The sequence below is a fragment of the Ochotona curzoniae genome, unplaced genomic scaffold (genome assembly GCF_017591425.1).
Source record: "Ochotona curzoniae isolate NIBS_2020 unplaced genomic scaffold, NIBS_Ocur_1.0 scaffold_4506, whole genome shotgun sequence".
Lineage (NCBI taxonomy): Eukaryota > Metazoa > Chordata > Mammalia > Lagomorpha > Ochotonidae > Ochotona > Ochotona curzoniae.
Genome location: NW_024467119.1, coordinates 49,866,122 through 49,893,001, shown reverse-complemented (window position 1 = coordinate 49,893,001; position 26,880 = coordinate 49,866,122). Strand labels below are relative to the sequence as shown.

The window sequence follows — 26,880 nt, the reverse complement described above, 5'->3', positions numbered from 1 at the left end:
GAGCCTATGAAACTGTGTCATAAAACGAAATAACAAAGACAGAAATGTTAATGTACTTTATAGATCCATAAATCTGTGTATTCACAAGTCCTCTTTTAGAAGACTTTTTATATCTAGCATGTAGATAGAAATACAAATAAAACATGTTATATTATAAGTACAATGCACTCCACAAATCTGAGGTTTTTTATGGCTAAGGCAAACATACTATATGAACTGTCAAACAAGCAGACAATCCTTTCAATCACACTCACCCGCAAGCGTAGATCTAAACCACAATGGGCCCGTGGATTAAAGTCCACTGTGACGTACACGTTCATTCACCGGCAGGTGTGTGTAGAGCAGACTGCGTGACGCTGTGCTTGTTTCTGGATGTGCAACCGTGTCCTAAAGCACCAACACAGTTCTGGAACTTATTAGACTCTAACCTTAAGAGAACAAATGCAAAGCTTAAAATCCAACAAAGCAAATGGTGTTTTAAGACCAAGAGAAGCACTGCTTGAGACTTCTCTTTTGCCTTCCTATTCACCAACTCACACTCATCCTCCAGAAGCATAAAGGAAAAATGATTTTCGAAATCCAGCGGGGGCCCAAGTCATAACTATTGTGTGCTCGTTTTGAGAATGTGGTGAGTATCTAACCTTTTTTCATGTCAGATTTCATATCTGTAAGTCTAACCTACCTGTTTGAGAAAAAAAAAGTGACATAATGTGACAGGGAGAAAAATTACAAAGTGAGTGTCTGCCCAGGTCATGGCTTAGGTTAGACTGACCCCCATCCCCTAAGGAGGAGCTGCATCCTAGGAATCAACCCCCATGGAAAACGAAACCAATTTCCAAGAAGTTAAACTGTAATTAGAACTACAGAGTTGCTCATCTTGGCTCTAACCTGCTCATTGTAGCTTCTGTGCCCTTGCTTGCTTGCTTGCCAATGGAAAGGCCACCAGGATGTGGGTGTTTTGTTTCCTTTAAAAGTTCACTGTCCTGACACGTCGGGGCTATCTCCCTCTGCCTCTTCCGAGTGGGGACAGCACCCAGCTGTCTAACAAAGACTCCCCAGTTCTAAATTGGCTTCTGTGGTCTTTTGTAAGGTACACCCGTAACAGTACGTGAAACCACTTTAGGATTCCAAGTGACCATGCAGGTACGTTTGTGTTTGTAGTGAGGTTGGCAATGTAGCACGGACATTTTTACCACCCAATCCACAATCACTGGTATCAACATAATATTAAAAAAAGAAAGTAGTGGAACAGCAGCATGGAAAGGAGATTAGTAGGACGAGTTTGCTTTCTGTTTAATAAATAACTAGGAAAGGTGATTACATTAGAAACAATGTTAATGCTGGATTATTTGTACACCAAGTTAACCTTCTAGACAGCCATCCTGTTAGAGCCCATAAACCCATCTCCTTTTAATTCACGACACATGTCTTTCTCAGAGTTATCCAAGCTCTATACCCATGCCCATACTTATCAAACAATAATAAAATCTCCCACAAAGTCATTAATTTAATATCCTCAACATTGGTTCTAATCATGTAGGAAAACAGTAGACCTGAGTTCACCTCTTCTCTTCTTGCAAGTTCTGGTCTGTTAGAACAAAAGTGCGAGAGATGACAGAAAAAGAAGAGGCTGACTTGGAACATTGCCAAGTGGCACGAGGCTAGCTGTCAGTACCCTAAGCTCAGATCCTAGCTTTTCCGTAAACATTTTCACTTCAGATAGCTCACTTTACCGGAGCAGACTCCTGCAGTGGCAAATGAATTCATATTTGTTAGTTTGTTTATTTGACACTTTTTGGTCATTTGCCAAATGCCAGGCACTGCATGGGTAGCTAGGGTTTCAATTGTGAGCAAACATGGATACCTTGTAACACATTGCAAATCCCTGTCCTCAAGGAGTTCACACTAAAGGGGGTTTCTCTGGATGACTGAAGAAACCCATGTGTAACTACCAATTACCAATCTCTAGAAGCATACTGATTGGATGTTTCTCCCCTTTTCATGAATTTATATAGTCATATCAATAGCATTTTACAGCTGTGATCATCTAAATTGATTCATATATGACTAAACATATGCAAATATTGAAGATACTTTGTTCTCTAAATTAACTAAATCCTTAACTGTGCAAAGCTGCTCGTCAATACATTGTTATGTATATCATTCATCAGAGCACTCTAGTAACTTCCAAATCGTTTCCTGAATTGTTACCATCTTTATTGGACACAGTTGTCCCTCGCTGAATAATTTTCCTCTCCTAGCCTGATTCGCCATAGGGAAGCACATTAAATTGCTATTAACAAAATCCCCACTAAATCAATAGTAACACATCCAGAATTTCTCTCGATATTAACACTTACTAATGTTTAAAACACTAACCTTCATTATATTTCTTTCCAATCCTCACAGTACCATTTGATATATATATATTTATATATTTTTTGAAAGGCAGATATATAGAGAGGAAGATCCTCTGTCTGATGGCTCACTCCCCAAGCGGTCGCAATGGCTGGAGCTGAGCCAATCTGAAGCCAGGAGCCTGGAGCTCCTCTGGATCTTCCACGTGGGTTCAGGGTCCCAAAGCCTTGGGCCATCCTCGACTGCCCTCCTGGGCCACAGGCAGGGAGCTGGACGGCAAACAGGGCCACCAGGACCAGAACTGGCACCCATATGGGACCCCAGTGTGTCCAAGGTGAGGATACCAACCACTACACTATCGTGCTGGGCCCGCCATTTCATATTTTTTATGCAGTAACTATCTCTAGTATCCCGTATTGGAATAATGAACTGAACCTATGGATACACCTCAGAAACAAAGTAATCCAATGATTGCCACTAGTTCTGAGTCTAAGCTGTGTTTAAATTCCAACTCTTCAGCCCACATTTTAAAAATCCCTCTTATATTCCAATGTCAACATTTGTAAAATAAGAATGATCATGATGACTCTATTACACAAATGAGTTAATTAATGCTTACAGTGATATTGCATGAAATCAAAGGGCATTCTCTGGCTCCAGATGTGTTTATGCATCTGCCATGTCCTGTCTGTCACAGAATCTATGGTGGAAAAACCAGCAGCCCCTGGTCAAGGTCTAAGGCAGCTTTCCCAAGCTGTTAACTGACTTCTCTGCATCTTTCTGGCTTCTCAAAGTCCAAGGGCCCTCCAGGATCAAAGTGCTACTACCTCTTGCTCACACTCATGATGGACCTGAAGGACACGTGTACCCAAGCTATCACACTGGAAAGCAGTGGGTTGCCTTGCAGTCCAGTAGGTCAGCAGCCACAAACCTGTACAAACTGCCCCTATAATGCCTGCAGCCCCACCCCGTCCTGGAGCTAGGTGACTTAAGCAATCAATCGGCCAGTTCCTTAAGGAGTCTTAATAGCAATTCCTGGGAGAGCAAACTTGAGAAATGCTTTAGCCCAACCAAGCAAATGAGACACCAATGACCAGGATGGCACAAAGTCGTTCAAGCCTCCTTGTATGTCAGGCAGGAACCTTTAAGTCATTGGATTTTAAGGAAATATGTAGGAGGAACTTATGGGGAAAAAAAAAACTAGAGTGGCTGACACCATGAGACAAGGACACCAAGGACACCCAGCTGCTTGGGCTGCAGCTACCTACCAACCAGTGTGAAAATGCCTCAACAGCTTAGGGACAGTTAATGCCATGGTTTTGTAATTTCCTTGGCAGCAGAAAAACCAAAGAGTTCTATTTTGTACTCGCCAGGAGACAGCATTTACTTTGGCCTTGTTTCGTCTTGTTCTGCACTCTGACTGTACTGCACATCTCCTGGGTTTCCTTGAGGCAGCTGAGAAGCCACCATGTCCATCTATATACCAGGCAGCTCTCAGGTTCTTGCCAAGATGTCCTGAACAGCAGATGGTTGCCTACTAATCAGTAAAACATTCCTACCGCATTTTATTTTCACAACTTATCTATCACTTAGTGGGAGAAATACAACAAAAGAGAAAAAAAAAACATAAAGATCCAAGACAAAAAGTTTCAAACATTAAATCCCCCTGCAACTGCAGGCTCTACAACTTCATAAATAATCAAACAATAATCCAAAGTATATCTCTATGATATTAATTAAATCACCCTATACTTCCTCTAGTTAAAAAATTATGAAAGCAGCTAAAACAACTACATTTTCTATGCTCTAAAGAGTTGCAAGGACGGGCTAACCTTTAAGGTCACTGTAACTATAGCAGTTTCCACTCATACTCGCATCACTTCCATTTGTTTGTAAAATTCTTATCAAGCCGTTTCCCAGAAGGCATGCCATATGTCTGAGCCAGCTTTCAGGGAAATGGGTAGGCACACAATAAGGTGTCCAGAAACGACATGGTTTAATTGTACTCCTGTGTGCAGTTAAAGGCCCACTCACCAAGACATTATCAGTAACATTAACTCTTAAGCTCACATTGGTTGCAAAAGCCATCTCACAGGGGCAAACAACAATGCCTCAATAGATTACAGAATTCTTAGTGGGGTGCTTGAGTGTCCATGCAAAAAGGGGGTGAGACTGCGTCAAGGTGGTCAGAGAGAAATCTGCCGGGTCCTGCCAAAGATTTGGAATAAAGAGAAGTGTTTCCTTATGCTCAGGGATTTCATATTTAGACTGAAGGGATGCAGTAGCCAGGAGCAGGAGCCTCTGAGACGTGCCTCATGTCTGCCAACAAGCCTGTTGCTTGATGCTGCTGGAGGCCGACTGTCAGCTGCAGCCTTGGCTAAGGAACACTCACAGCATCTCCAAGGGACTCTTCCATAGCCCGAGCTCTCAGGACTCTTCGTTGCAATCAGGTTTACAAAGCCATGTGTCCTGAGATGGCCAGGCAGACGCTGGTCTTGACATTTTGTTTATTTCTTTGCTTTTACTTTTGGGGGGAAGTTGTATGTGTGCGTACATACGCATTATCTTTATTGCGTGCATTTTAGTGAGTGCTTTAGGATGTAGTGCTCAGTAGAGGGCGCTGTTGCCTCCCTGGAGACTTAGAACTAACGCATAATTATTTCTGTTATTGTCTGAAACCAGACCAGCCTCAAGGCAGGGATCAGGACTCTAAAGAATGTCAATGTGGAAAAAATGACACTATAGTATGAGTGTCTTAGTTTTCTGCTGCTAATAACACCACGGACTGTATTAAATTTAAAGAAAATACTCTCATTTTGTTGCGATGCTAGGGGTAGCATCTGATATTCTTGCTATTTGCAGAATCTTGAGGTAGCAAATTAGAGGCATTACATGCCAAGAGACAAGAAGCATAGGAAAGGCCTAACCAGGCTGTCTTTTAAAGCAGATCCATTCCTTTAAACATAATAATATTTTTATTTGAAAGGCAGATTTTAGAGAGAGAGAAGGAGACAGAAAGAGAGGTCTTCCATCTGTTGGCTCCCTCCCCAAGTATCCACAGTGGCTGGAGCTGAGTCGATCTGAAGCCAGGAGCCAAGAGCTGCTCTCTGGTCTCCCACATGGGTACAGTGGCCCAAGGATTTTGGGCCATCCTCTGTTGCTTTCTTAGGTCACAAGCAGGGAGGTGGATCAAAAATGGAGCAGCTGGGACACAAACTGGTGCTCATGTGGGATACCGGTACTGAAGGCATAGGATCGCCCTGTTATGCCATTGCACTGGACCCAGCCAATCTATTCTTGAGCTCATTGATCCATGAATCACATGGAAGGATTACTCCATTTATAAGGGCAGACTCTAATCCCCTCCTAATAGTCCCACATGGTCTCATTTCTTAATATATCATAATAGGGATTAAATTCCCACATGAATGTTGAAGAGAACAAATCATGTTCACATAAAGAAATAGATATAATTAAGAACATTTTTGGGGGCCGGGTGCAGTAGCCTAGAAGCTAAAGTCTTCACCTTCCATGCACCAGGATCCCATATCCACACCGGTTCTAATCCTGGAGGTCTCACTTCCCATCCAGCTCCCTGCTTGTGGTCTAGGAAAGCAGTCGAGGATTGCCCAAAGTCTTGGGACCCTGCACCCGTGTGGGAGATCCGGAAGAGTCTCTGGGTTCCTGGCTTTGGATTGGCTCAGCTGCAACCGTTGCGGCTGCTTGGGAAGTAAATCAACAGATGGAAGATCTTCCTCTCGGTTTCTTTCTGCTCTCTGTATATCTGACTTTCAAATAAATAAATAAGGCCATTTTTGGAAAAACAGAAATCCACTACAGGCAATTCCAGACTGCAGTGCCTCTCAGCCGACTGTTGCCTGATTTTGTTTAGTTTCTCTTCTGTCCACATTCAAACCAGGCACATTATTCCTCAGTGCTAGGGCTTTCTAGGTACCCAGGCATGCTTTATTTCTCAGTACATCCAAGCCTTTGTTTTGTGTTTTACTCCTTGCTGTCCATAGTTTTAACTGGGACTAGGGAGGAGGAGTGTTCTTACCTTACATCTTTCACGTCTCTTTACCTGGAAGCACAAAGCTTCCCATTAATTAATTTTGTTTTTAAATTTCTTTTTTTTTTATGTTTATTTGAAAGGCAGAGTTACACAGAGAGAGGGAACAGTAAAGAGAGGGAGAGACCTTCCATCCACTGTTCCACTTCCCAAATGTCCACAACGGGTAGAGCGGAGCCACCGTGAAGCCAGCTCTCCCACACGGGTGCGAGGGCCCAGGGGTGGAGGCCGTCCTCCACCGCCCTCCAGCCGTGAGCGGGGAGCTGGACCAGAACGAACCAGCTGGGATGTGAACCAACGCCCATACACAGTCTAAGTGCCACATGTGCGGGATTGTTCTGAAACACTACCATGCCAGCCCCTCCATGAATTAGCAGCTTTCATTTTTCAGTTGTTATAATGGTTCTTTTGCATTTCCTCGTCTTGTTTTTTTGTGACATTAGCCAGAATAAGCATGCCTGTTAATAATTTTTTATTTATCTATTTGTGAGGCAGAGAGACAGGAAGCTCTCACTGCACTGTGTGCCCCAGCCAGGGCTGAGGCAGGCTGAAGTCAGCACCCAGAAGCTGCACCAGGTAGCTGGAGACAGGTGGCATGGCCAGGAACCCAACCCAGGTTTTCTGATGTGGCACTCACTTTCATCAGCTGCCTTAACAGCTAAGGCCGATTTCTTTCCGGCATGCTGGGCTACAGTGTCCCTGTGCTTGCCTTTTTCTCAGTCTGTACGATTCCTGGAGTTCTTTCCTCAATGTCTGCCGGTACCCAGCCACGGCTGTGAATGTAGACTTATGTTCCGTGTGGAATTCCTCAGGGAACCCTCTGCCATCTCCCCCTGGTCTTCTCAGGGCGATTTGGGTTTTTGGGTTTTACTTTTTGAGAAAGTTCAAGGACAGTACTGCTCCGAATTAATTTACATTGTTAACTTCTTAGCCAGGGGCTCCAAGGCACCAAGTTTCAGGTAAATCTCAGCTCTTTCCTGGAAAGAAGGAAGGGCTTCTTTTCTAATCATAAATTCTCACTACTGACGAACTTTCTTTTTAATTCCTATGGAGTCGGTGGCTTTTTTTCCTCCCCTAATCATTTCCTTAAGCCAGAGTGAAGACCCTCCAAGTGTTCTGGCTTTATTCAGGGTTCGCCTCATTAACCCGTCTTCTCTGTGTATCCAAAGCTTGCCTTTTGTTCCTAGGAAAATAATAAAACCTGTGCCAGGTATTGCCCTGACTTTTTGATGATAGAACTTCTGTTCCTGGCTGGGTCTATATTAAGATCCTCCACTAGAGGGCGCTGCAGAGACAGTTAAGGAACGGAATGTGTCCCCCCCCCCCCCCACCCCCCGCGAAGTTTTCCTCAAACGGTGGCCACTAGGTCAGCAGGAAGGAGTTCTGGCGATGCTGTCCACGGTGAAGAGTGCCCCCTAGTCCTCACGGACATCTATCCACCTCCCTCACAATAGCGGGCAGCACGCTTCTACGGCGCCTGCATATTCCAGACATGTAAGTTATCTGTGTTGTAGGTACAGCCTTCCCTTAAATGTCTAAATTCCTTTTTTTTCTTTTTTTACTTTTTCTCAGTTATAGAACTGACAGCCACTTTTACTTTTCTATTGTACACTTTCCTTCTAGCATTAGCCATCACTAACTTCCCTAATAATTCCATATGTTAAAGTTTTCTGTGGAAGTAATTAAAGGAGAGTTCCTGCTAGGCAAGAGAAATCTGGAACAACTCTTGCCAGCGGAAGCCCTTCATGTTGGGCGTCTGACTGCTCCTACTAGCCTGCGTTTTGTGAACCATCAATGTTTGGTGAGTAGAGAACGAAGCAAATTATTTGGCATGCATTAAACTCAGTAAAGCAGACCAACCGATGAAACTACATACACATGGACCAGAAGGTATAGGCAGCTGGTGATGGGCCCCCAAGTTTGTTAATTATTTGTTTTTGCTTGAAAGATTTACTTATTTAAAAGAGAAAGAAATGTGGGCGGAGAGAGAGGGAGATCTTCCATCTGCTGGTTCTCTTCCCAGATGGCTGCAGTGGACAGCAGTGGGCTAGACTGGAGCCAGGAGCCACCAGTTGCATCAGGGTCTTCCGTGTGGGTGCAAGGGTCCAAGCACGCAGGACATCTTCCACTGCTTGACCTGTATGCCACAATGCCAGCACCACTCCCCTATAGTTGTTTTTTTTTGTTTGTTTGTTTAAGATTTATTTATTTTATTGGAAAGTCAGATATACAGAGAGGAGAGACAGAGAGGAAGATCTTCCGTCTGATGATTCACTCCACAAGTGAGCGCAACGGCCGATGCTATGCCGATCCAAAGCCAGGATCCAGAAACTTCTTCCGGGTTTCCCACGTGGGTGCAGGGTCCCAAAGCTTTGGGCCGTCCTCGACTGCTTTCCCGGGCCACAAGCAGGGAGCTGGATGGGAAGTGGGGCTGCTGGGATAGAACCAGCGCCCATATGGGATCCCGGGGCGTTCAAAGCGAGGACTTCAGCCACTAGGCCACGCCGCTGGGCCCAAAACACTAATTTCTTAATGACAGCTACTTTTTATTTTTAATTAAAGTCTTTATTTTTCATGATAAAGTTCCTTAGGCTCAGGGATTTCCCCTGCCATCCTCCCGCATCCTGTACTGTAACAATACTTCAGTCCCTCAGCAACGGTCACGTCTCCATCATTCTCCCTCCTATCGTAGGTTTAGAGAATGGCTTAGAGTCCAGCATTCCAGTGACACTTACCTTTAATAATGACCCGTTAACAAGCTGTCCTTTTTAACTGAGCTTCTATTTGAGATAACTAGTGTGGCATGCACTCTTAAGAATATAGAAGTGTTCACCACTTGTATGTTCTGTTAACCTATCATTCACTAAAGGTAATGTCTTATAAAACCACAGGCTAGTGGCACATTCAGGATACTGACTTCTGATGCCCACAGGGATCCACTCCCATTCCCTGAGCCCCAGCAACCACACACTCTGCACAATTCTGGTATTTCTAGACTATTCTAGAAAATTACACAGTGTGTAAGCTTTGGAGACTGGCTTTTGATTCGGCAGTCTGTGATCATGTGTAGGGCACTCACTGCGTTGCTCAGCTGCGGTAAACAGGGTGAGTGTGCCAGTTAACTACAGTGGATTTACATATTCTGTGGTTCTATCTGTGAGGCCGAGACAGAGCATTCCCTGTCCCTTAGTTCACTCCCCAAGTTCCCCCAAAGGCAGGGGCTAAGTCAGACCAAAGTGGGAGCAGGAATTCAATCCCGGCTTCCCACAAAGGCGACAGGGAACCATTTCCCATCTCCTGCCACGGGTGTGGCGTGGCAGGAAGCTGGGAATCTAACCCAGAGACATCCCATAGCATCTCTGTCAGCACCATTTCACTCATTAACGAGGACAGCATCAGTCAGTACTGAGGTGATAACCCAGTGGCCCAGCGCGGGCTATTCCAGTAAATACTGGACCCGAAAACCCGTTAAGTGGCAGTGCTAAGACTCAAAACCTGGTCGGTCTAGATTTCAAGAAAGTGACTGAACATTTTTATCACTAACAACAAATTTTAAGAACACACTGACTTTTGCCTGGTTGAATTGAAACAGGTTACAGCTGGCATGTCTGGTTGGTCAACAGAGGCATGTTGTCTACCCACCAGACCATTCCTTACATCTCATCTTCAGAAAAACGGCCAACAACTCTCAACTAGGCACAAAGCAGGACGCGCCCCAGGAGCTCTCTCGGTCCCCAGGCAGCAGAGCTGAACAACCTGTTCAACAAGATCCCTCAAATTCCCAAGGATGCCAACAGTTCCTCAGCCCCAACTGTTTGATTTTGAATGAGTTTGCCCACAAGGTTCACACGGAAGTTTGGGAAGTAAAGCATTCTTGGTGTGTTCCCAGTAACTTCCATCAAGCGCCCCCCACTCCCCGACTGTTATTCCCCACTAGTAAGTGCACTGTTAGCAAACGCCAGGGGCGCGCTCACAAAGCGCAGCCTTGAGCCAAGGACACGCGGCCAGCATGGCACCAAGAGGACAGCAGTAGGCCGGGTCGAGGTCCACCAACATACAGAGACTGAAACAGGTGCAGAAACGGCGGCTCAGCTCCGCGGGAGCTGGCGGAAGTGCCGTCAGAAGCGGGCGCCGGATGAGGCGGCGCCGTCGCGGACGCACGCCCAATGGGGTGCCCGGAGAAGCCGGGGGTGTGGTGCCGTCGGCGGCGGGGCGCGAGCCGGGACGCGCGGGAAGGCGGGGCCTGGGCGTCCCGCTCGCCCAGGACCGGCCTTCCCCGGCGGCTGGAGGCGGTCACCGGTGTTGTCCCGGGGGGCCAGGGCGAGAGGGGCCATGCGGACGGCGCAGGAGCCTGGAGCCCGCAGCCCGGCGCTCCTCCCTTGCGCGGCGGCTTGGCGGCCCCGGGAGTAACCGCTGCCTTTGTTCCCGAGCGCCGCGTCCCTCCTTGTGTGTTCCCGGTCCCCGAGCCACCCCCGCCCCCTCGGCTCGTGCCGCGCGGATGCGGCTGCCGGAGCTGGGTTTGGGCTTTGAGCGGGAGGAGGTGGAGGAACGGCGGCCCCGGGCGGCATGCGATGGGGAACTGCTGCTGGACACAGTGCTTCGGGCTGCTCCGCAAGGAAGCGGGGCGGCTGCAGCGTGTAGGAGGCGGCGGAGGGTAAGCCCCGCTGGAGGGAGGGACCGGGTCTCCAGTGACTCCTCCTCTTCGGCCCCTGGCATGGGGGCCGGGGGAGCGTGCCTCTGGCCTGCAGGGGACCGAGCAGGCGACTAGCAAGGGGGCATCCTGGAGGCCCTAGTCTGGGGATTGCAAGGAGGCCCTGGCTGGGAGAGAGCTTGGGGCGAGGAGGAGGCGGGTTGGACTTCGGTGGGGTGCCGAGTCACGCGGGCAGTCACGGGAGGCACCGTCTAGAAGAAGCACCCCGCTCTCGGGGGCAGTAGGTCCGGCTGCACGGCCTCCTGGACACACCCAGCGTCGGGTTGGGTTTAATGCCAAAGCCAGTATTGCTGATCCGTCTTTTAGCACCTGTCAGTACGTGACTGGCTGGAAAAGTTGATGGATTTTATACAGGAAGCATTTGCCTGCTGGGGTAAAATGAGTCTGGACTCTGATGAATTGTTTGATAGGTGCAAAAGGCTTGCCAAATTGCTAGGTTTCTGATGGTATTTACAGCCTTCTTTTCGTAGAAGTTTTTTTCTGGGAAACTCGAGGATTTCTTGTGTCCTGCTTGCTACGCATGTGCCTTGTATTGCTAGGTAAAGTGGACCTCAGTTAAGTAAAACTGGAATATGCTTGTATTTTGCTATGCACACCACACACATTTAATAAGTATTTCAATTTTGTGTTTATTTCATAAATAAATTTAAAAACATGAGGCAAATTCCTTCAGTGTTGGTTTTGTTGTTATTAAGTTTCTCCCAGGAATTGAAACCTGGAATTTGAAAATCCAGACCAGGCTACTTTGGGTAAGGAAGAAGCCTTCTCAGACAGATTTGTGAATTTCCTGGATCTGTCCCATCTAGCTGACAGAGTTCAAAAATAAGTTGTGATGTAAACAAACTGAAACCAAATGATTTTTAATTTGAATCTTTTGGTAACTTATTCATTCATCAGACCTTGTGTTGCCTGAGCATACGAAGTGGCTAATGCCTTGCATAAAGTGTCCCCACAGTGGAAATTGTATGTTTGTGTGGGGATGCAGCTATATTATCTAGCTGCTTCAGTAGGCTTGCCTAAAGGATTAGATACTTGGCTGTATTATTTGTACGTTTCAAAAATTTTTGGAAATTAGTTATTTGAAAGAGTTGCTGAGTGAGGAAGGGAGAGAAAAGGAGAGAACAGCCATCTGTTTGTTCACTCTGCAATTCACTGCAACTGCCAGGCTGGGCCAGGCCGAGCCAGAAGCTTCTTGCAGGTGTCTGGGTGCAGGGGCCTAAGCACTTGGCCATGTTCCACTGCTTCACCAGGTACAGCAGCAGGGATCTGGTCTGGAACTGAAGCAGGTGCCACCCTATAACCTGCCACACCAAGGAGTTGGTCCCAGCATGTTGCATTCCTTACATTCCATCTCTTACAGGTGGAGTCTTACATTCTACATGGATCAGCAGAAAAGTTATTTGTGTGTGACTTTGGGCTACATGATGTAGTGCTTGTGGGATCTCCCCACCACCAGCACCACCCCGCAATGATTCTACAAACTGTCTCTACTCGCGGGACGTTTGGGGGTGGCATACAGAAGTGGCAGGAAGCAGCGAGTGACTAGGTGTGGTTGCAATGTGCCTGTAGGTGTTCCATAAAAGTAGCAGCTACATCTGCACTGTGTCCATTGCAGGGCTGCATGAGCAAGCCTTTGAGGTCCTGACAGTCTGTGGGTTTGGGGAGACTATGATCTGAAACCACATAATAGTGATGTTGATCCTGTGTCTTTTAATCCGTGGAGATAGATTTTTGGCAGTCCTCTTCCGTGAGTCTTGTGATCCACTTATTTAATACTGTTTGTGCGGTTTCCAGTAAGCACGTATAGACAGGTGCATGTGGTTTGATTTACACCACAGGATTAGACTTCGCCCTTACTTCGTTGTTATCTTTTGTCTCCTGATTTCCTGTCAGGCATAGGTCTGGATAGGTAGCTAGAAATCAAAACACGTAATTTACTCTTAGTTGTCGCTGCAGTAGCCCTAGGTGGACACTCTGAGTTTCCTTAGCCTGATTTAAGCTCTGCCCCTGAAGGCCTGAGGGCGTAGCGTTGTGTCCCAGAAGCAACTCATAACTAGAATGACCGATTTTACCCTGTCCGTTCTCAAAACTAGAATGACCAATGTTTAAACTTACAAAACTGCTGCAAAGCTCAATCATTTTATATCTGTTGACTAGTCAAGATGTCAATAACAATACTGAGATTAGTTGAAAAACATAGTACTCAAGGTAATTTGGTGATTAAATGAGAGGGAATTAAATATCTAAGTAGTGAGCTTTATTGACCTCATGAGTCATCCTTCACTCTGGAGTTTTGTTTGGCAACACATTCTAGAGGACTCCACCTCCTGGCCATCTTAACGTTCCCCTGGACAGTATAAGAAATCTTCTGTATTGTATTGACTTTTGACCTAATTATTTTTTCTCAGACTGAAGACCCAGTTGTGTTTAATATTAAATATTTTATTTTTTCAGAGATTTATTTTTACTTAAAAGGCAGATGTCAGAGGAGATGCAGAGAAAGAGGTCCTCCGTCCACAGATGGCTGGAATGGCCAGAGCTGAGCTGATTGGAAGCTGTGCCAGGAGCTGCTTCTCTGTCTCCCCTCCTTTGCTCTTTTCCCAGGTCATGGGCAGAGAGCTGGATCAGAAGTGGAACAGCTGACAAGAACTGGCGTTCATATGAGATGCCAGCACTGCAGGCAGAGGATTAGCCTGAGATGCCACAGGACCATCCCCTAAAGATTTTATTAACTAAACAGAATGAGAGACAAGAGAGTTATCATCCACTGATTCACTCCTCAGATGTCTGCAGTGGCTGGGGTCAGAGCGGGCAAGGACAGGGTCCAGGGATGCTGCCAGGGTCTGTCACAGGAGTGGCACAAAGTCACCTGAGCAATCATTGCTTCTCAGGATTTGCTTTGTCAGGAAGCTGGCATCATCCAATGTTAGATGCAGGCATATTGACACTAAACATTCACTCCCATTGTACTATATTTTAATTCCTGCTTTATTTTTAGGATATACATTCATATGTGTTTATATTTAGCATAGTCTCACACAGTGGTTCCACCCAAGAATCCTGTAGTTTAGAATCAACATGGGCTTTTTTGACTACAGCAGCAAAATGATTTGCTTTTGCTTTGTGAGAAAAGATGGTCTTTGTCACACATCCTGGCCTTGACTTCCTACTTGTCTAGCACTGGTTTAAGTTCTTTGCGTAATGTCATTTTTTTTTTCCTCACCATAATTTTATGAGGACATGAGCACTGTTGGTATGAATTATGGATTGAAAATTGGAACTTAGAAAGTTTGGGCAAGCTGGGATTGTGTCCGGATTCCATCCCCTAACTACCAAGCGGTACTCCTTGTTCTTTGTTTTGTAGGTGAACATTTAGCTGCTGCGTTTCCCAGCATTGCCTGGCATCTGACCCCAGAGATGTTATATGTGTCAACAGCCTCACCCTTCATTCTATGGAATAATCTGTTCTTTTGTTGAAACTGCACTTTGCAGCCATAACCTTTTATCCTTATTTTTCCATTACTTTCCTGGCTTTACTTACGTGGCTGTATTCACTCTTCTGTTTACATATGGCACTTTCCATTGTCTTGTCTTTATGTAATTCCCTTCACACGTACACCCTCTACCCCTGAAGCAATCTCCTGCTATGGCTTTGAGCATCACTACTTCCAAATCTCATCTGCATACACACCACAATGGAAAGAATATTCTTGTATGTCTTATTTTATTCAGTCTCTTTTTACACAAATTGAACCTGTTTCCTTCCTCTCTTCTGCTTTAAACAGTGTTTGCAGGTTCCCTGATGGAGACTCCCAGGCTGCTTTCACGGTTCTTTCACATTGTCAGCCCCTCTTCCCTTCCTGTCATTCGAGTTGGGCTTTCTAATGCCCGTGCCAGATCATGCCAACAACTAATGTTATTTTAATTTAAGAAACTTCACATCTGTAAGCCTTAGTATTTTAATCTTTTTAAACAAATTATAAATCTTGTTAAGGATAGCAATACCATGTGTGAACTTGTGACATATCACGTAACCTTATTTTCCCCACCTTATTCTCTGATTTGCCAACTTTCAGGATTCTGTATATCAGATGAGGGATATTTTTTCTCATTTTCTTAAAATATTAATTTTTTTCCACTGGTGCCTTTACATGTGATACTTATGGCCTCCTTTCCTATTTCAGTATTGCCTGAGTCCCCGAGTAATTGCATCACCTTGAGGGAAACACCACACATTCACACACTTCAGTATATAAGCTACAAATTTTATGTTTACTCATGTTTAATAAGAGACCACATAGAGAACATGCAAGATTTTTAAAGATATTAAATGTATTATAGTACTTCAGACATATCATATATCATAAAAAGTGGAATTAGGAATTTATTTTGGTCTAGAAAAAATAGAAATCCGTGGCTTTTTCATAATACTCACTTTCCATTAACTTTTTGGAGATCCCTTGTATAATGAATTTTAATTTAATTTTTTGAGATTTGTTTACCCATTTGAAAAGCAAAGTTCAGAGAGAAACAGAAGCAGCTTCTATCTGCTACTTCATGCCCAAGTGGTCATAGTGGGCAAGACTTGCACAGGCCAGACCCAGAAGTTTCATCTGGTTCTCTTCTATGGATTTGGGGCCCAAACACAGACCACCTTCCACCGCCTTTTTAGGCACATTGGCAGGGAGCTGAATTGGAAGTAGAGCAGCTGGGACTCAGAGCAGCATCCTTCTGGCATAATGGCATCACAGGAGACAGATCTGTGTTGAGCACGCACATTACTCTTCCTTCATTGTCCTTTTCCACTTGATGGTGTGGGAAAGTGTCTCGACCCACACTTGTCATCTCTAATTGTCTGCTTGGTATTTCCACTGTCTACCAAATATAACATTTTGCAAAGCTGAATTCATTTTTCCTTACTATACTCTTTTTCTCTTTTTTTACACCCCAGCCGTTCCCAGTACTTTGTTCCCTTTTTTTGTGAGTAGGAAAACATTATATAGTCTTTCCTGTGCTGTAAAGTTGAAAATCCTATTAAAATCCTCCCTGAGACCCCGGTTACCATGTCCCATAGATTCTATACCTTCCGAATGCTCCTTTTCAACATGTTTGAATGCTCTGCCTCTTCTGTCTTTTGTGTACAAGGCCTGTACTTTTTTGTTTTAATCTTTTTTTAGATGATGTTTACATAGTGGATCAGGGTGGGAAGGATCTACGGTTAAGGAGAAGTAGGTATGATCCTTGTTTTCAAGCTTTCTATTTCTTCTTCCCATTTCTGTCCGGGGAGGGAGGTGATAAGGGGATAGCCATACCCAGCCTCACTACCATCCCAACATCCAAGGATGGGGAAAGGCCACCCAATGTCAACCCAGGGTCACAATGGTTTGAAAATATTGATCTTACTGATCTATGGATGAGAAATCTCTTCCAACATCCATTGGGTGACAGCATCGACCTCACATCTCCAGTTGCCCAGATATTGGCTGTCATTGTTTGACTGGAATAGTTGTCTATATGTTCTGCCCTCCATTCTCTGCTATGTCAGTGAGCTACCATGTCCTCCGTGGTCTGCCACTCAGTACTCCATTCTCTACACTGAGGATGACCAGTTCTCCTAGGTGGGCTCATTGACCTGAGCCAGGGGACCTGGACCATGCCAGACCCTCCACCCCTGGGGCTCACGAATTCAGCAGCCAACTCGCAGGTGGGCCTATGGCCCCGGGCCATGATACCTGGGACTCACTGGACCCTCCAACCCCTGGGCTCACAGGCCCATCTGCCAGCACATATGCAGGCTTGGTGACCTGGACTAGGAAACTTGGGCCTTTTTGGGCCCCCAACCCCTGGGCTCACAGACCTGACACCCACTATATAGGTGGGCCCTAGGACCTGGACCGGAAGACCCAGGACCAAGCTGGACCCCTGACCCCTGAGGCTCATGGGCCTAGCACCCTCAGTGTAGATAAGTCCAGGGCCGTGGGCCATATGACCCAGGACCTGCCAGATCCCCCATCCCTAGGGCTCATGTACATGGCTCCCACCATGCAGATAGGCTCAGTGACCTGGACCAGGAGACCCAGGTCCCTCCAGACCCCTCACCCCTGAGGTTCATGGATCCAGTACCCACCTCCCTGGCAGGCCGAAGTACCCCTCTGTGCCTGGGGTTCGCAGAACTGACACCCTCATCCCCCAGACTGACATGGCTCCTCTTCCCTTGGCATTCACCTGTGGGTACTTCCACAGCCCCCAGTCCCAGCTCAGGTGTGAACTGGCTGGTGATGCAGCCCAACTCATCCCCTCCCACACCCCATGCTGGTTCTCAGATCTGTCAGTGGATGTTGTGAACTAGTACAGCCTGGCCCACCCCCTGACCTGACCTGCATGCTGCTGGGTACTGTAACCTCGTCTGGTTTGGGCTGCTCCTTGTCTTGGTTCTTGCACTCACCTGCAGGGACTGCAACCCGACAATGGAGTTTACCAAGCTCCTCTATCTGGTCTCCTCCCAGTGGCAGGTCTTGCACACACCAGTGGTTCCCTGACCCAGGTTGACTTTGTTGACCTGCTGTCCTAGCAGAACTCCTGTACTCTTACGATACCCTGTTGGGTCCCTCTCTAATATGAAATCGAAAATGAAAGAAACAGCCTTACCTAGACACCCACATCTCTGCGGTGGTTAGCCTTTTCCTCACCAGACACCATTGTCTGGCCTTGTGTATCTGTTTTCTGGCTTCTCAGTACTCACATCCCCTCTGTTGCTTTTCTGAATCGCTGTCTCCCGTACATGTTCATTTTCTTCTCAGTCATTACGTGTTGGAGTCCTTCAACATTTACAAGCTTGCTCTCACATTATACTGTCCTTCAGATGTGGTGTATGTAGGTGTTAACACAGAACATGTGTTGGCACATTCTACATTTTCAGTGTCTCCAAGACCAGACTGAGGACTGGCGTCCTCACTGCAGCTTTGAAGGCCCTGAGTATCCGTTCTGCCTTCATTCTTTCACCTTCCCACCCCTGAGTCTGTATTCTCCCTTGAATCCAATTCTTCCCTTGCTGTTGGATGACTGCATTCCCTTAACCTGGATGCCAGCTCGGGAATTGCTTCTCGCAGAAGCCTTCCTGCCTTTTTCTGCCGTTTTCTGCCCTTCAGGGGGTAAGGCCTCATACCATCCTGAACCCATATTCTGTTCTTCTGATCACTTCCTGAGGTTAGAATTACACCTAAAGTATCTGATTTTTCAGTTAACGTCTGTCTGCTAATCGTAATCTAAAAAATCCTTTCTTTCCTGTTTTTCCTTACCAGTGAATACCCAGTTTCCATTTAAGTGCCTAGAACAGAATAAGTGTTCAGCAAGTACTTATTAATGAATTAATGGATACAGTTCTTTGACCATATAATACCCTTCACACACATTTGTGGTTCCACTGTTTCGTAAAACCCCTCTCTGCTGCCTGGGCCACGGGGTGGGGGACCTTACTAAGTTCTCCTGGGGCTGACTTTTGGTATCTCTCAGCAGAACGTTTACCCCTTTAGTTTACTTATGTGTCCCCCTAGACTGTGTGCGCCTTGAACAAATGGGCCAATTTTTATTTACCTTTGTATTGTAAATACGTAGGCATGTCATTCAGTAGTTTAGAGATGTAAGAAAAAAATTAGAAGATTCATTGTTATAGATACTTAAATGACAGCAGTTTCTGAAGGAGAGGGTCATTGATTTCAAATGCACCAAGCAGATAGTAGAAGATCAATGAGAAAGAACTAAAAGGCCTCTAAGGTCCCTTCTAGTTAACGACTTCCCTTAAATCAGACTCTTTGTAAAAACCCAGACTATGTGTCAAATCCATGATTTTTGTATTGATGTCCAATACAAAGGAGATTTGTCTCTTCCCTTCCAAGGCATCAAACTGAATCATAGCCAGGCTTCCAAGCCTGTCTCCATTAGGAACAGGTATACTAAAAGGTAAATATTAGTAATTCACAGTAACACTTTACCGCAACCCACAGGAGATGGCTATATCCGCATCTACCTACAGACTCACCTGTAGAAACAAAAATGAAACTTAATGTAAGAAATTAGACCATTTGGTTATGATGAGAGAGAAATTCCATGTCCAGCTGTCTACAAACTGGGGCCCTTGGGAAGAGAGCAGAGTAAATCCCTGTCCAGTGTTGCATCTCAAACTGTCACACCCTTCCTCCATCACTTTTATTCTGCTTAAGCTCTCAGGGTTGCACAATGGAGAGAGCATGCAACTTTACTCAGTCCAGCAACTAAAATGCTGATCTGTTCCCAGACACCCTTGCAGCCGCCCTTAAGATGTTTACCCAGATAGTCTGGTCATCTGCTGACCCAGGCAAGTTGACAACACTGGATTAGTTATTATACCACCTATAGTAGTGCCAATACCACCTGGCATGTCTGCTGATTCTGTCCTTTGAGGTTGGAATGACTAGCCCGCTATTGGAATACTTAATATTAATTTGAAAGCAATGTGTCCATCATTTTTGTAATTATTGGACACCCGATTTGTAACCTTTCTCATCTTTTGTTAAAAAAGGAAGTCCTGGGAAGCTTTTAATTTTTAATAGACGTTGAAAAAGTTTGCTATGGCTCATCATTTATTTAAAGTGTCAAGTATAGAAGATAGAGGCAGAATATTTTTAAAGATTATGCAGAGGAATAGAAAAGAACAATGCCAATGTGTTTGTGAGAATTTTTAAGTTAACCTTGACTTAATGGAGGAAGTATTTACCTGTTATGCAGAGTGACGTGAGATGCATTAAAGCTGCATTTTCAGTTTATTTTTAGTGAGACAAGTTTTGCCCTTAATAAATTGTCTTGAGGTCTACCTTGGCAACACTAACTTAAAAATAAGTTAGCAAGAATTTGCATCTTTGTTTCATACCAGTTCAAAACTTCTCTAGATTCCTGCATGTGCACTGTCACTGAGTGTTATGTTGCAGGAACCAACCACAGCCTGTGGTTTGCACCTAATATCCCTCACATCTCTGAGTCCACTTTCACATCTTCTTAGAATGAATATACAGAAATCTGCCTCAAGTCATTCAGAGACATCTGTCAAAGATATGATTATCACATTTAAATGAATGTCCATGGGGAGCTCTCAGCCTTTGTTTGTTTTTAAATGTATTTATTTTTATAACAAAGGCAAATTTATAGAGAGTAGGAGAGAGAGAAATACCTTCCATCCATTGGTTCACTTCCCAAACGGCCACAACAGCCAAAGCTGAGCTGATCTGAAGCCAGGAAGCCAGGAGCTTCTTCCTGGTCTCCCACACAGGTGCAGGGTCCCAAGATTTTGTGTCTTCCTCTGCTGCTTTCCCAGGTCACAGGCAGGGAGCTGGATGGGAAAAGGAACAGCCAGGACACAAACTGGTGCTCTTATAGGATGTTGGCACTGCAAGATGGAGGAGTATTAGCCAATTGAACTATCACACAAGCACCATTGGTATCACTGTAGTCCAGCCTTTCATCATTCTTACCTGTTCATGAATTTGATTGCATGTTTTATTCATGCATTAACTCTATGTGTTTATCCCCACTCATTTCATAAGACTCATTTCCTGGCACTTATAAGAGCTTCTATGGACTCATCTCTCTAACTAAAGAATTGTATTCTGATTATTCTGTAATTACTTTAAGTACAACAAACATGGATTAAATTTGTTCAATCAATTTGTCTTTGATCTAGGGTAGTGGTTCTTTTTTTATTATTGTTTCTTCAAACCAAGGCTGCATGCCAGGACATGGCATGGAGGCTTAGTAGGCTTAGTAGCTAAAGTTGTTGCCTTGACGCTCTGGAGTCCCATATGGGCGCCGGTTCTACCCTGTACCTGTGTGAGAGACCTGGAAGACGCTCCTAACTCCTGGCTATTGAATGGCTCAGCTCTGGCTGTTTCTGCCACTTGGAGAGTGAATCAACTGATGGAGGATCCTCCTCTCTGTATATCTGACTTTAAAATAAAAATTAAATAAATAAATAAATAAATAAATAAAAAGCCTGCATGCCAGTCTCCCAGATTGCTGCAGTGCAGACCCCTGGGGATTTTAGTGTTTGTAGAGTAACGCAGAGCAGCAGGCTGTTCCCCCTGCTAGTTCACTGCCCAAGTGCTCCTTCCAGAGCCAGGAACTCCAGGCAGCCCTCGCACGGTTATAGGGGCTGCAGCATGTGAGCCATTGTCTGCGGCCTCTTGGGCTGCCTGGGCAGGAGGCCGGGTCAGCAGCAGGAGAGCTGGCACTCTGATTTGGGATTGGAGCGCCCCAAGCAGAAGCTTCACCCATTCCACTACAATGGAGTGTTCAAATACCCAGTTTCATATGTGTAGCTGGAGTTCACTCACTCATTTCTATTCTTATGTAGTGTTTTGTTTTATGAATAGGACACCATTTATGTATTCATTCTTCTGTTGATGGACATTTAGATTATTTCAAGGATTTTGTTTGCTTTTTTTAAATGTTATTACTACTTTAGTTGACATTGTGATAAATGTGTTTCTACATGTATACAGATTTCTCAGATACATATACCGAGGAGTGGAATTGCAGCTTTTTAACTTACTGCAATCTTCAGATGTACTAGAAATTGTCCATTTATTTGAAGGAATTATACCATTTTATACTAACTTCACCAACACTGGGCTTCTATTGTTCCACATTGTGAAACTTGATATTGTCAGATTTTTTTCCAAAATGCTAATATGAAGAACTATAAATAATTTATGAATAAATACAGATAATGTTTTAAAAATTTATTTGTCCTTGTTAGCATGGAACATGTGAAATACATATTTTATTCCTTCGTGATAAAAAGCCAGGAATTAATAATAGATAAGAAAGCCTGGAACAGCTTTACAGAAAAAAAAAAGCCCAACTAAATAAATGGATGGCAATATTGTGTTCATGGGCACCTGTTGGCAAGAAACTCAGGCAGTTCCAGTGAAAATCATAGCAAAAGTTTTTGGGAACTTGACGAAATGATTCCAGGCAATTTTTGTGGGAGAGCAAAAGGCCAAGAATGGCCCACAAGTTTTGAAGAAGAAAATCCATCCTGTGAGATGAGTGCTAATGACTAATGGCCTGTGGTACTGACGTCAGGATAATGACAGTAGAACAGCATACCCAGGTCTGTACCATCCTCATGCTAAGACCAGTAATCTCTTTTTAACAAGGTGATTCAGGCTCAAGTTGTAGAACTAAGCATCGTTGGCGTTATGATGTTGCACTTCATTGAAGGACTCAGTCTTTTTTGTTCCTTTTCACTACCTCAGTTACCAAAGGCATGCAGCAGGCTGCTGTCAGTACTAGTAGCCTACTGCCATACTGGTTTTGGCTCAAGGGTCGGAGGAAGGCAGAGAATTCTGTTTTTGTGCTGCCTGTTGTTAACTCTTAAGCAATCATGTTTGCATAATAAAAAAATGTCATCGTTCCACAACAATTTCTGTATCTTTTTTTTTTTTAGTAACTTTTTTCAGGAAACTTTGTACAGTGTAACCTAATTACATGCTAACAATAGGTCCTAAAAAGTGCGAAGGTGCCCTGCTTTATTTTAAGTGAGTATGAAAGTAATAGGCCAGATTTATTTTAACCTTACGTTTTTATTAAAGATTCATGTATTTGAAAGAGAAGTCTCCCATCCCAGATTTCCTCTAATTCTGAATGTCAGCAGTCATTTACCTCTCATGCTTAATGAAAAATTGTGTGACTAATGATCTTTTTATGAATGTATAAAGTTAGGGATAGCACAAACTGTTATAAAAATGTACTAAAAGCATTTGAACAATTTTACTGGTAAAAGAAGCATACTTAGAGTATTCCAGGTTGCGTCTAAGGTATTGGCATACATGCAGCAACGTTTTCAGCTGCACAGCAGTGGTCAACTAAACACACAGGGAGAGGGAACTGAGGGAAATCTACCATGGACATATGATGGAAAAGGTTAGGAGTGTTAGATACTTAACTGTGTGGGGGGAAGCTATGTCTTCAACATCCAATGTATATTTCACAGTAAACTTCCAAAATTCAGACTGGCTATACTTTATGTGCTTGATAGCAATGGGTGGCTAGTGGTTGCTACTAAACTGTGGAATATTCCATAGGATTACTATTGAAAGAATTTTTATATGAAATACATATAAAATCTAAGTCAGTTCCTGGCCCATTACACCTAGTAAACATAACTATTTGCCATCCATTATATGAATAGCTTGTGATCTTTTAGTTTTTGTAACATCCTATGTGGCTGAGAATTGTTAAGTTAATAAAACACTGCCTTTCTGCAACTTGAAGATGACAAGATATTCGGTTATTTTTCTAACCTAACAGTAGCCAAGCTTCGGACTCCCGTGTTAGATATTGTTGCTCTTACTCGTTAAGTTTTCTGTCTTGCTTTCACTGAAGAGTCCGACGTCCAGATGACGGTGCAATGTTTCTGTCCCTTCCTTCTTTATTTTTAACGATGCTGTCCTGTACACAACTAACACCCTGGTCAGTGCTCTGAACCAACACCCGTATGTCACAGCACACAGGCCTCGAGAGACCTGCTTAACACTGGGCCAGTAATTTTTGTTTTTTCCAATAACTCCTTTTACTTTCCCATTAATACAGAATAATTTTGTTGGATAACTACATGAGGGATCCAGCTCTCTCCTTCAGACCGAGTAAAAAAGCCAAAAGACAAATTTATTAGTTTAAAATGAGAAACACAATTGTGAGGCCACTATATTTGGTTGATTACTGAAGGTGGAAGGGGGGAATGGAAGGCATAGAAGGAGTTTGGGTTAAAATTTTAGAAGATGCTTAATATTGCCTATTACTTATAACAAATATGCTAGTATGAGACCTTAATAGGAAAAGCTGAGTGTCAGTTATAGATGTACCAAATTAGTCGTAACAATGAGAAGTTCTAAGAATAGGTGAAGTTGGGTGCAGGGTACCTGATAGCTCTTTCTTTTACTACATACTTGTATAAATTATTTTTTTTATAAAAACTATCCTGAAGTAAAAAAAAAAAATTAACGTTTTGTTTATTTTATTGGAAAGTCAGATTTACAGAGAGAAGGAGAGACAGAAAGATCTTCCATTCGCTGATTTACTTCCCATACAGCCGCAACAGCTGGAGCTGAGCCGATCTGAAGCCAGGAGCTTCTTCCAGGTCTCCCATGTGTGCACAGGGTCCCAAGGCTTTGCATCATCCTCAACTGCTTTCCCAGGCCCTAAGCAAGGAGCTGGAAGGGATGTGGAGCGACCAGGACACAAACTAGTGCCCATATGGGGTGCCGGCGCGTGCAAGGCAGGGACTTTAGCCACTAGGCTACTACACCAGGCCTGAAAGTTTTCTGAACAAAACATAATAGCTTTAGCTTTTAAAACTGAAAGAAATATAAGAAAAAAGAAATTGTGTGTGTGTGTATGTGTGTATGCAGACTGTGTTAAGTAGAGGAAATGAAAGCAGGAAACGAAGAAGCAAATGTTCTGAGTTCATTGACACAATAAACTTCCAAAATTTAGACTGGCTATACTTCATGTGCTTGATACCAATGGGTGGCTAGTGGCTACTATTAAATAATGTGGAGTATTCCATAGGATTACTATTGAAAGAGAATTTTTATACGGAACCTTGTCTGTGAAAGAGTTCTGTTTGAAGAAACTGAGCTGTCTGGTCCCAGTGGAAGATAGTAGTCTAAGATGAAGTGACGTTAGAATTATATCATTGTTTTCCTTGTTCTGAATGCATATTCACTGACCATCTCTAACCCAGTTATTCTTTACTCAACAAAAGAATACCCTTTCCTGAAGATACATGTGAAAATAGCTCTAAAAAAAAAAAAGCGGCCCTGTGCAGTAGCTTAGTGGCTAAAGTCCTCGCCTTGCATACGCCGAGATCCCATATCAGTGCAGGTTTATCCCCACTGCTTTACTTCCTTGCCAGCTCCCTGCTTGTGGCCTAGGAAAGAGGTTGAAGACCCTGAAAGCCTTGGGACCTTGCACCCATGTGGGAGACCCAGAAGAAGCTCCTGGCTTCGGCTTTAGATCAGCTCAGCTCCATCTGTTTTAACCACTTGGAGAGTGAACCAGCGGACAGATCTCTCTGTTTCTCCTCTCTCCAAAACATACGAATTTCCTCCACATCTCCCGTGTGGGTGCATGGGCCATGGCCTTGAGCCATCCTCTCTTGCTTTCCCAGGCACATTAGCAAGGAGCTGGATGGGAAGTGGAACAGCTAGGCCATACAGGGAGCTAGCACTGCAGGCAGAAGATTAGTGCACTATGCCACAACACCAGCTGTGCAGTTTAACTTTTTTTTTTTTTTTGCTTTCTGAATTTCTAGCCTGAGAAGGAGGCAACTCAAGTCTTCCTCCAACAATAGAGTATATTTTGCTTCTGGCAGTCATGTTTGTATTGATAGTAGCATGGAGCATATGTGTGAAAGGGAAAAAAATGCTGACATAGCAAGCATCCTTATCCACCAGCTTCGATTCCAGGATGGGAAGATAAAGGAAGGTGAATTACTTAGATTTGAAGAAAAAAGAGAAATGCCTTTAGTGATCTGGGATTGAGAGGCCGCCTCAGACTTAATTATAGAAATTATTCTTAAGGGGTTATGGACTGTTATTTTACACTAAGGTTATAGCTGAGGAATTTGAATAAAGGATTCTCATGCAGGTACTATATGAATGTCAATCTTAAGGCATCCAAAAACAAAGCTACGCTTATCCCAGACTCCCTCCTCTTGGTAAGTACAACTCTGTTCTTGGGATTCTCTAGGCTGCAGACATGGGAGGCCCCCTTGATGCTTACTTTGTGCTCACATCTGTGCATGTAGCGTGTTAACAGATTCTGCAGACCTGCTCCTCTGATGTCCACTGTTTCACCATTACATTCCTGATCCAAGATTCCATCCTTTGTTGGCTCTGCTATCACAGTGGCTTTCTGGTTGAGCTTTAAATACATATGTCAAATCAGCTGTTCAGGATCCTCCACTGAAGTTCTTGTTTTTTGTTGCTTTTTTAAGATTTGTTTTTATTGGAAAGGCAGATAATACAGAGAAGAGGAGAGTCAGAGAGGAAGAGCTACCATCTTCTGGTTCACTCCCCAAGTTAACGCAATGGCTGAAGCTGAGCCAATGTGAAGCCAGAAGTCAGGAGCTTCTTCTGGGTCTCCCACACAGGTGCATGGTCCCAAGGCTTTGGGCCATCTTCCACTGCTTTTCCGGTTTGTTTCGTACAAGCAGGGAGCTGGATAGTAAGTGGAGCAACCAGGACACGAACCAGTGTCCATATGGGATCCTGGGAGGTGTAAGGTGTTTAGTCCCTAGGCTATGTTGCCACGCCTCCATCCAGTGAATATTTCCTAGCTTCAGGTCAGTTTGGCTCACTCTGGTTGTGTTAGGGGAGTTAACTAGAGAATAGAGGATCTTTGTATTGCCTTCTGTCTGTATATCTGCCTGTCCAGATACATAAATACCTGAAATACATAAATAAATAAATAAATTTAAAAATATTTATTGGACTGTATTTTAGATAGGATGTATTTTCAGTTGTGCATATTAATAGCATGTAGTTTTTTTGCTTAGCAGAGATGCAAGTTGAGATAAGTATAAGAACGTGTTTATTGATATTCTGTTTAGGAAAAATATAAAACAAGAATTGATATATGGCACAGGGTAATTTGTTAGTATCTTAGATATAGGCACAGCAGTTAACATATCACCTGGGACATCAGC

At 44.1% G+C, this 26,880-nt stretch overlaps 1 protein-coding gene across 2 annotated transcripts in view; it reads left to right on the top strand.

Annotated features, from left to right (window-relative positions):
• The first annotated feature begins 10,689 nt into the window (after positions 1–10,689).
• The window catches only part of AP1AR (adaptor related protein complex 1 associated regulatory protein), a 31,770-nt gene continuing 15,579 nt past the window's right edge, over positions 10,690–26,880 (top strand). The window contains exon 1 of one of the 2 annotated variants that reach the window (XM_040966568.1): positions 10,690–11,081. In XM_040966568.1, coding sequence (XP_040822502.1) covers positions 10,999–11,081 — 83 coding nt within the window. In that variant the 5' untranslated portion in view covers positions 10,690–10,998. The remainder of the gene's footprint in view (positions 11,082–26,880) is intronic. The other variant, XM_040966567.1, reaches the window with a different exon arrangement.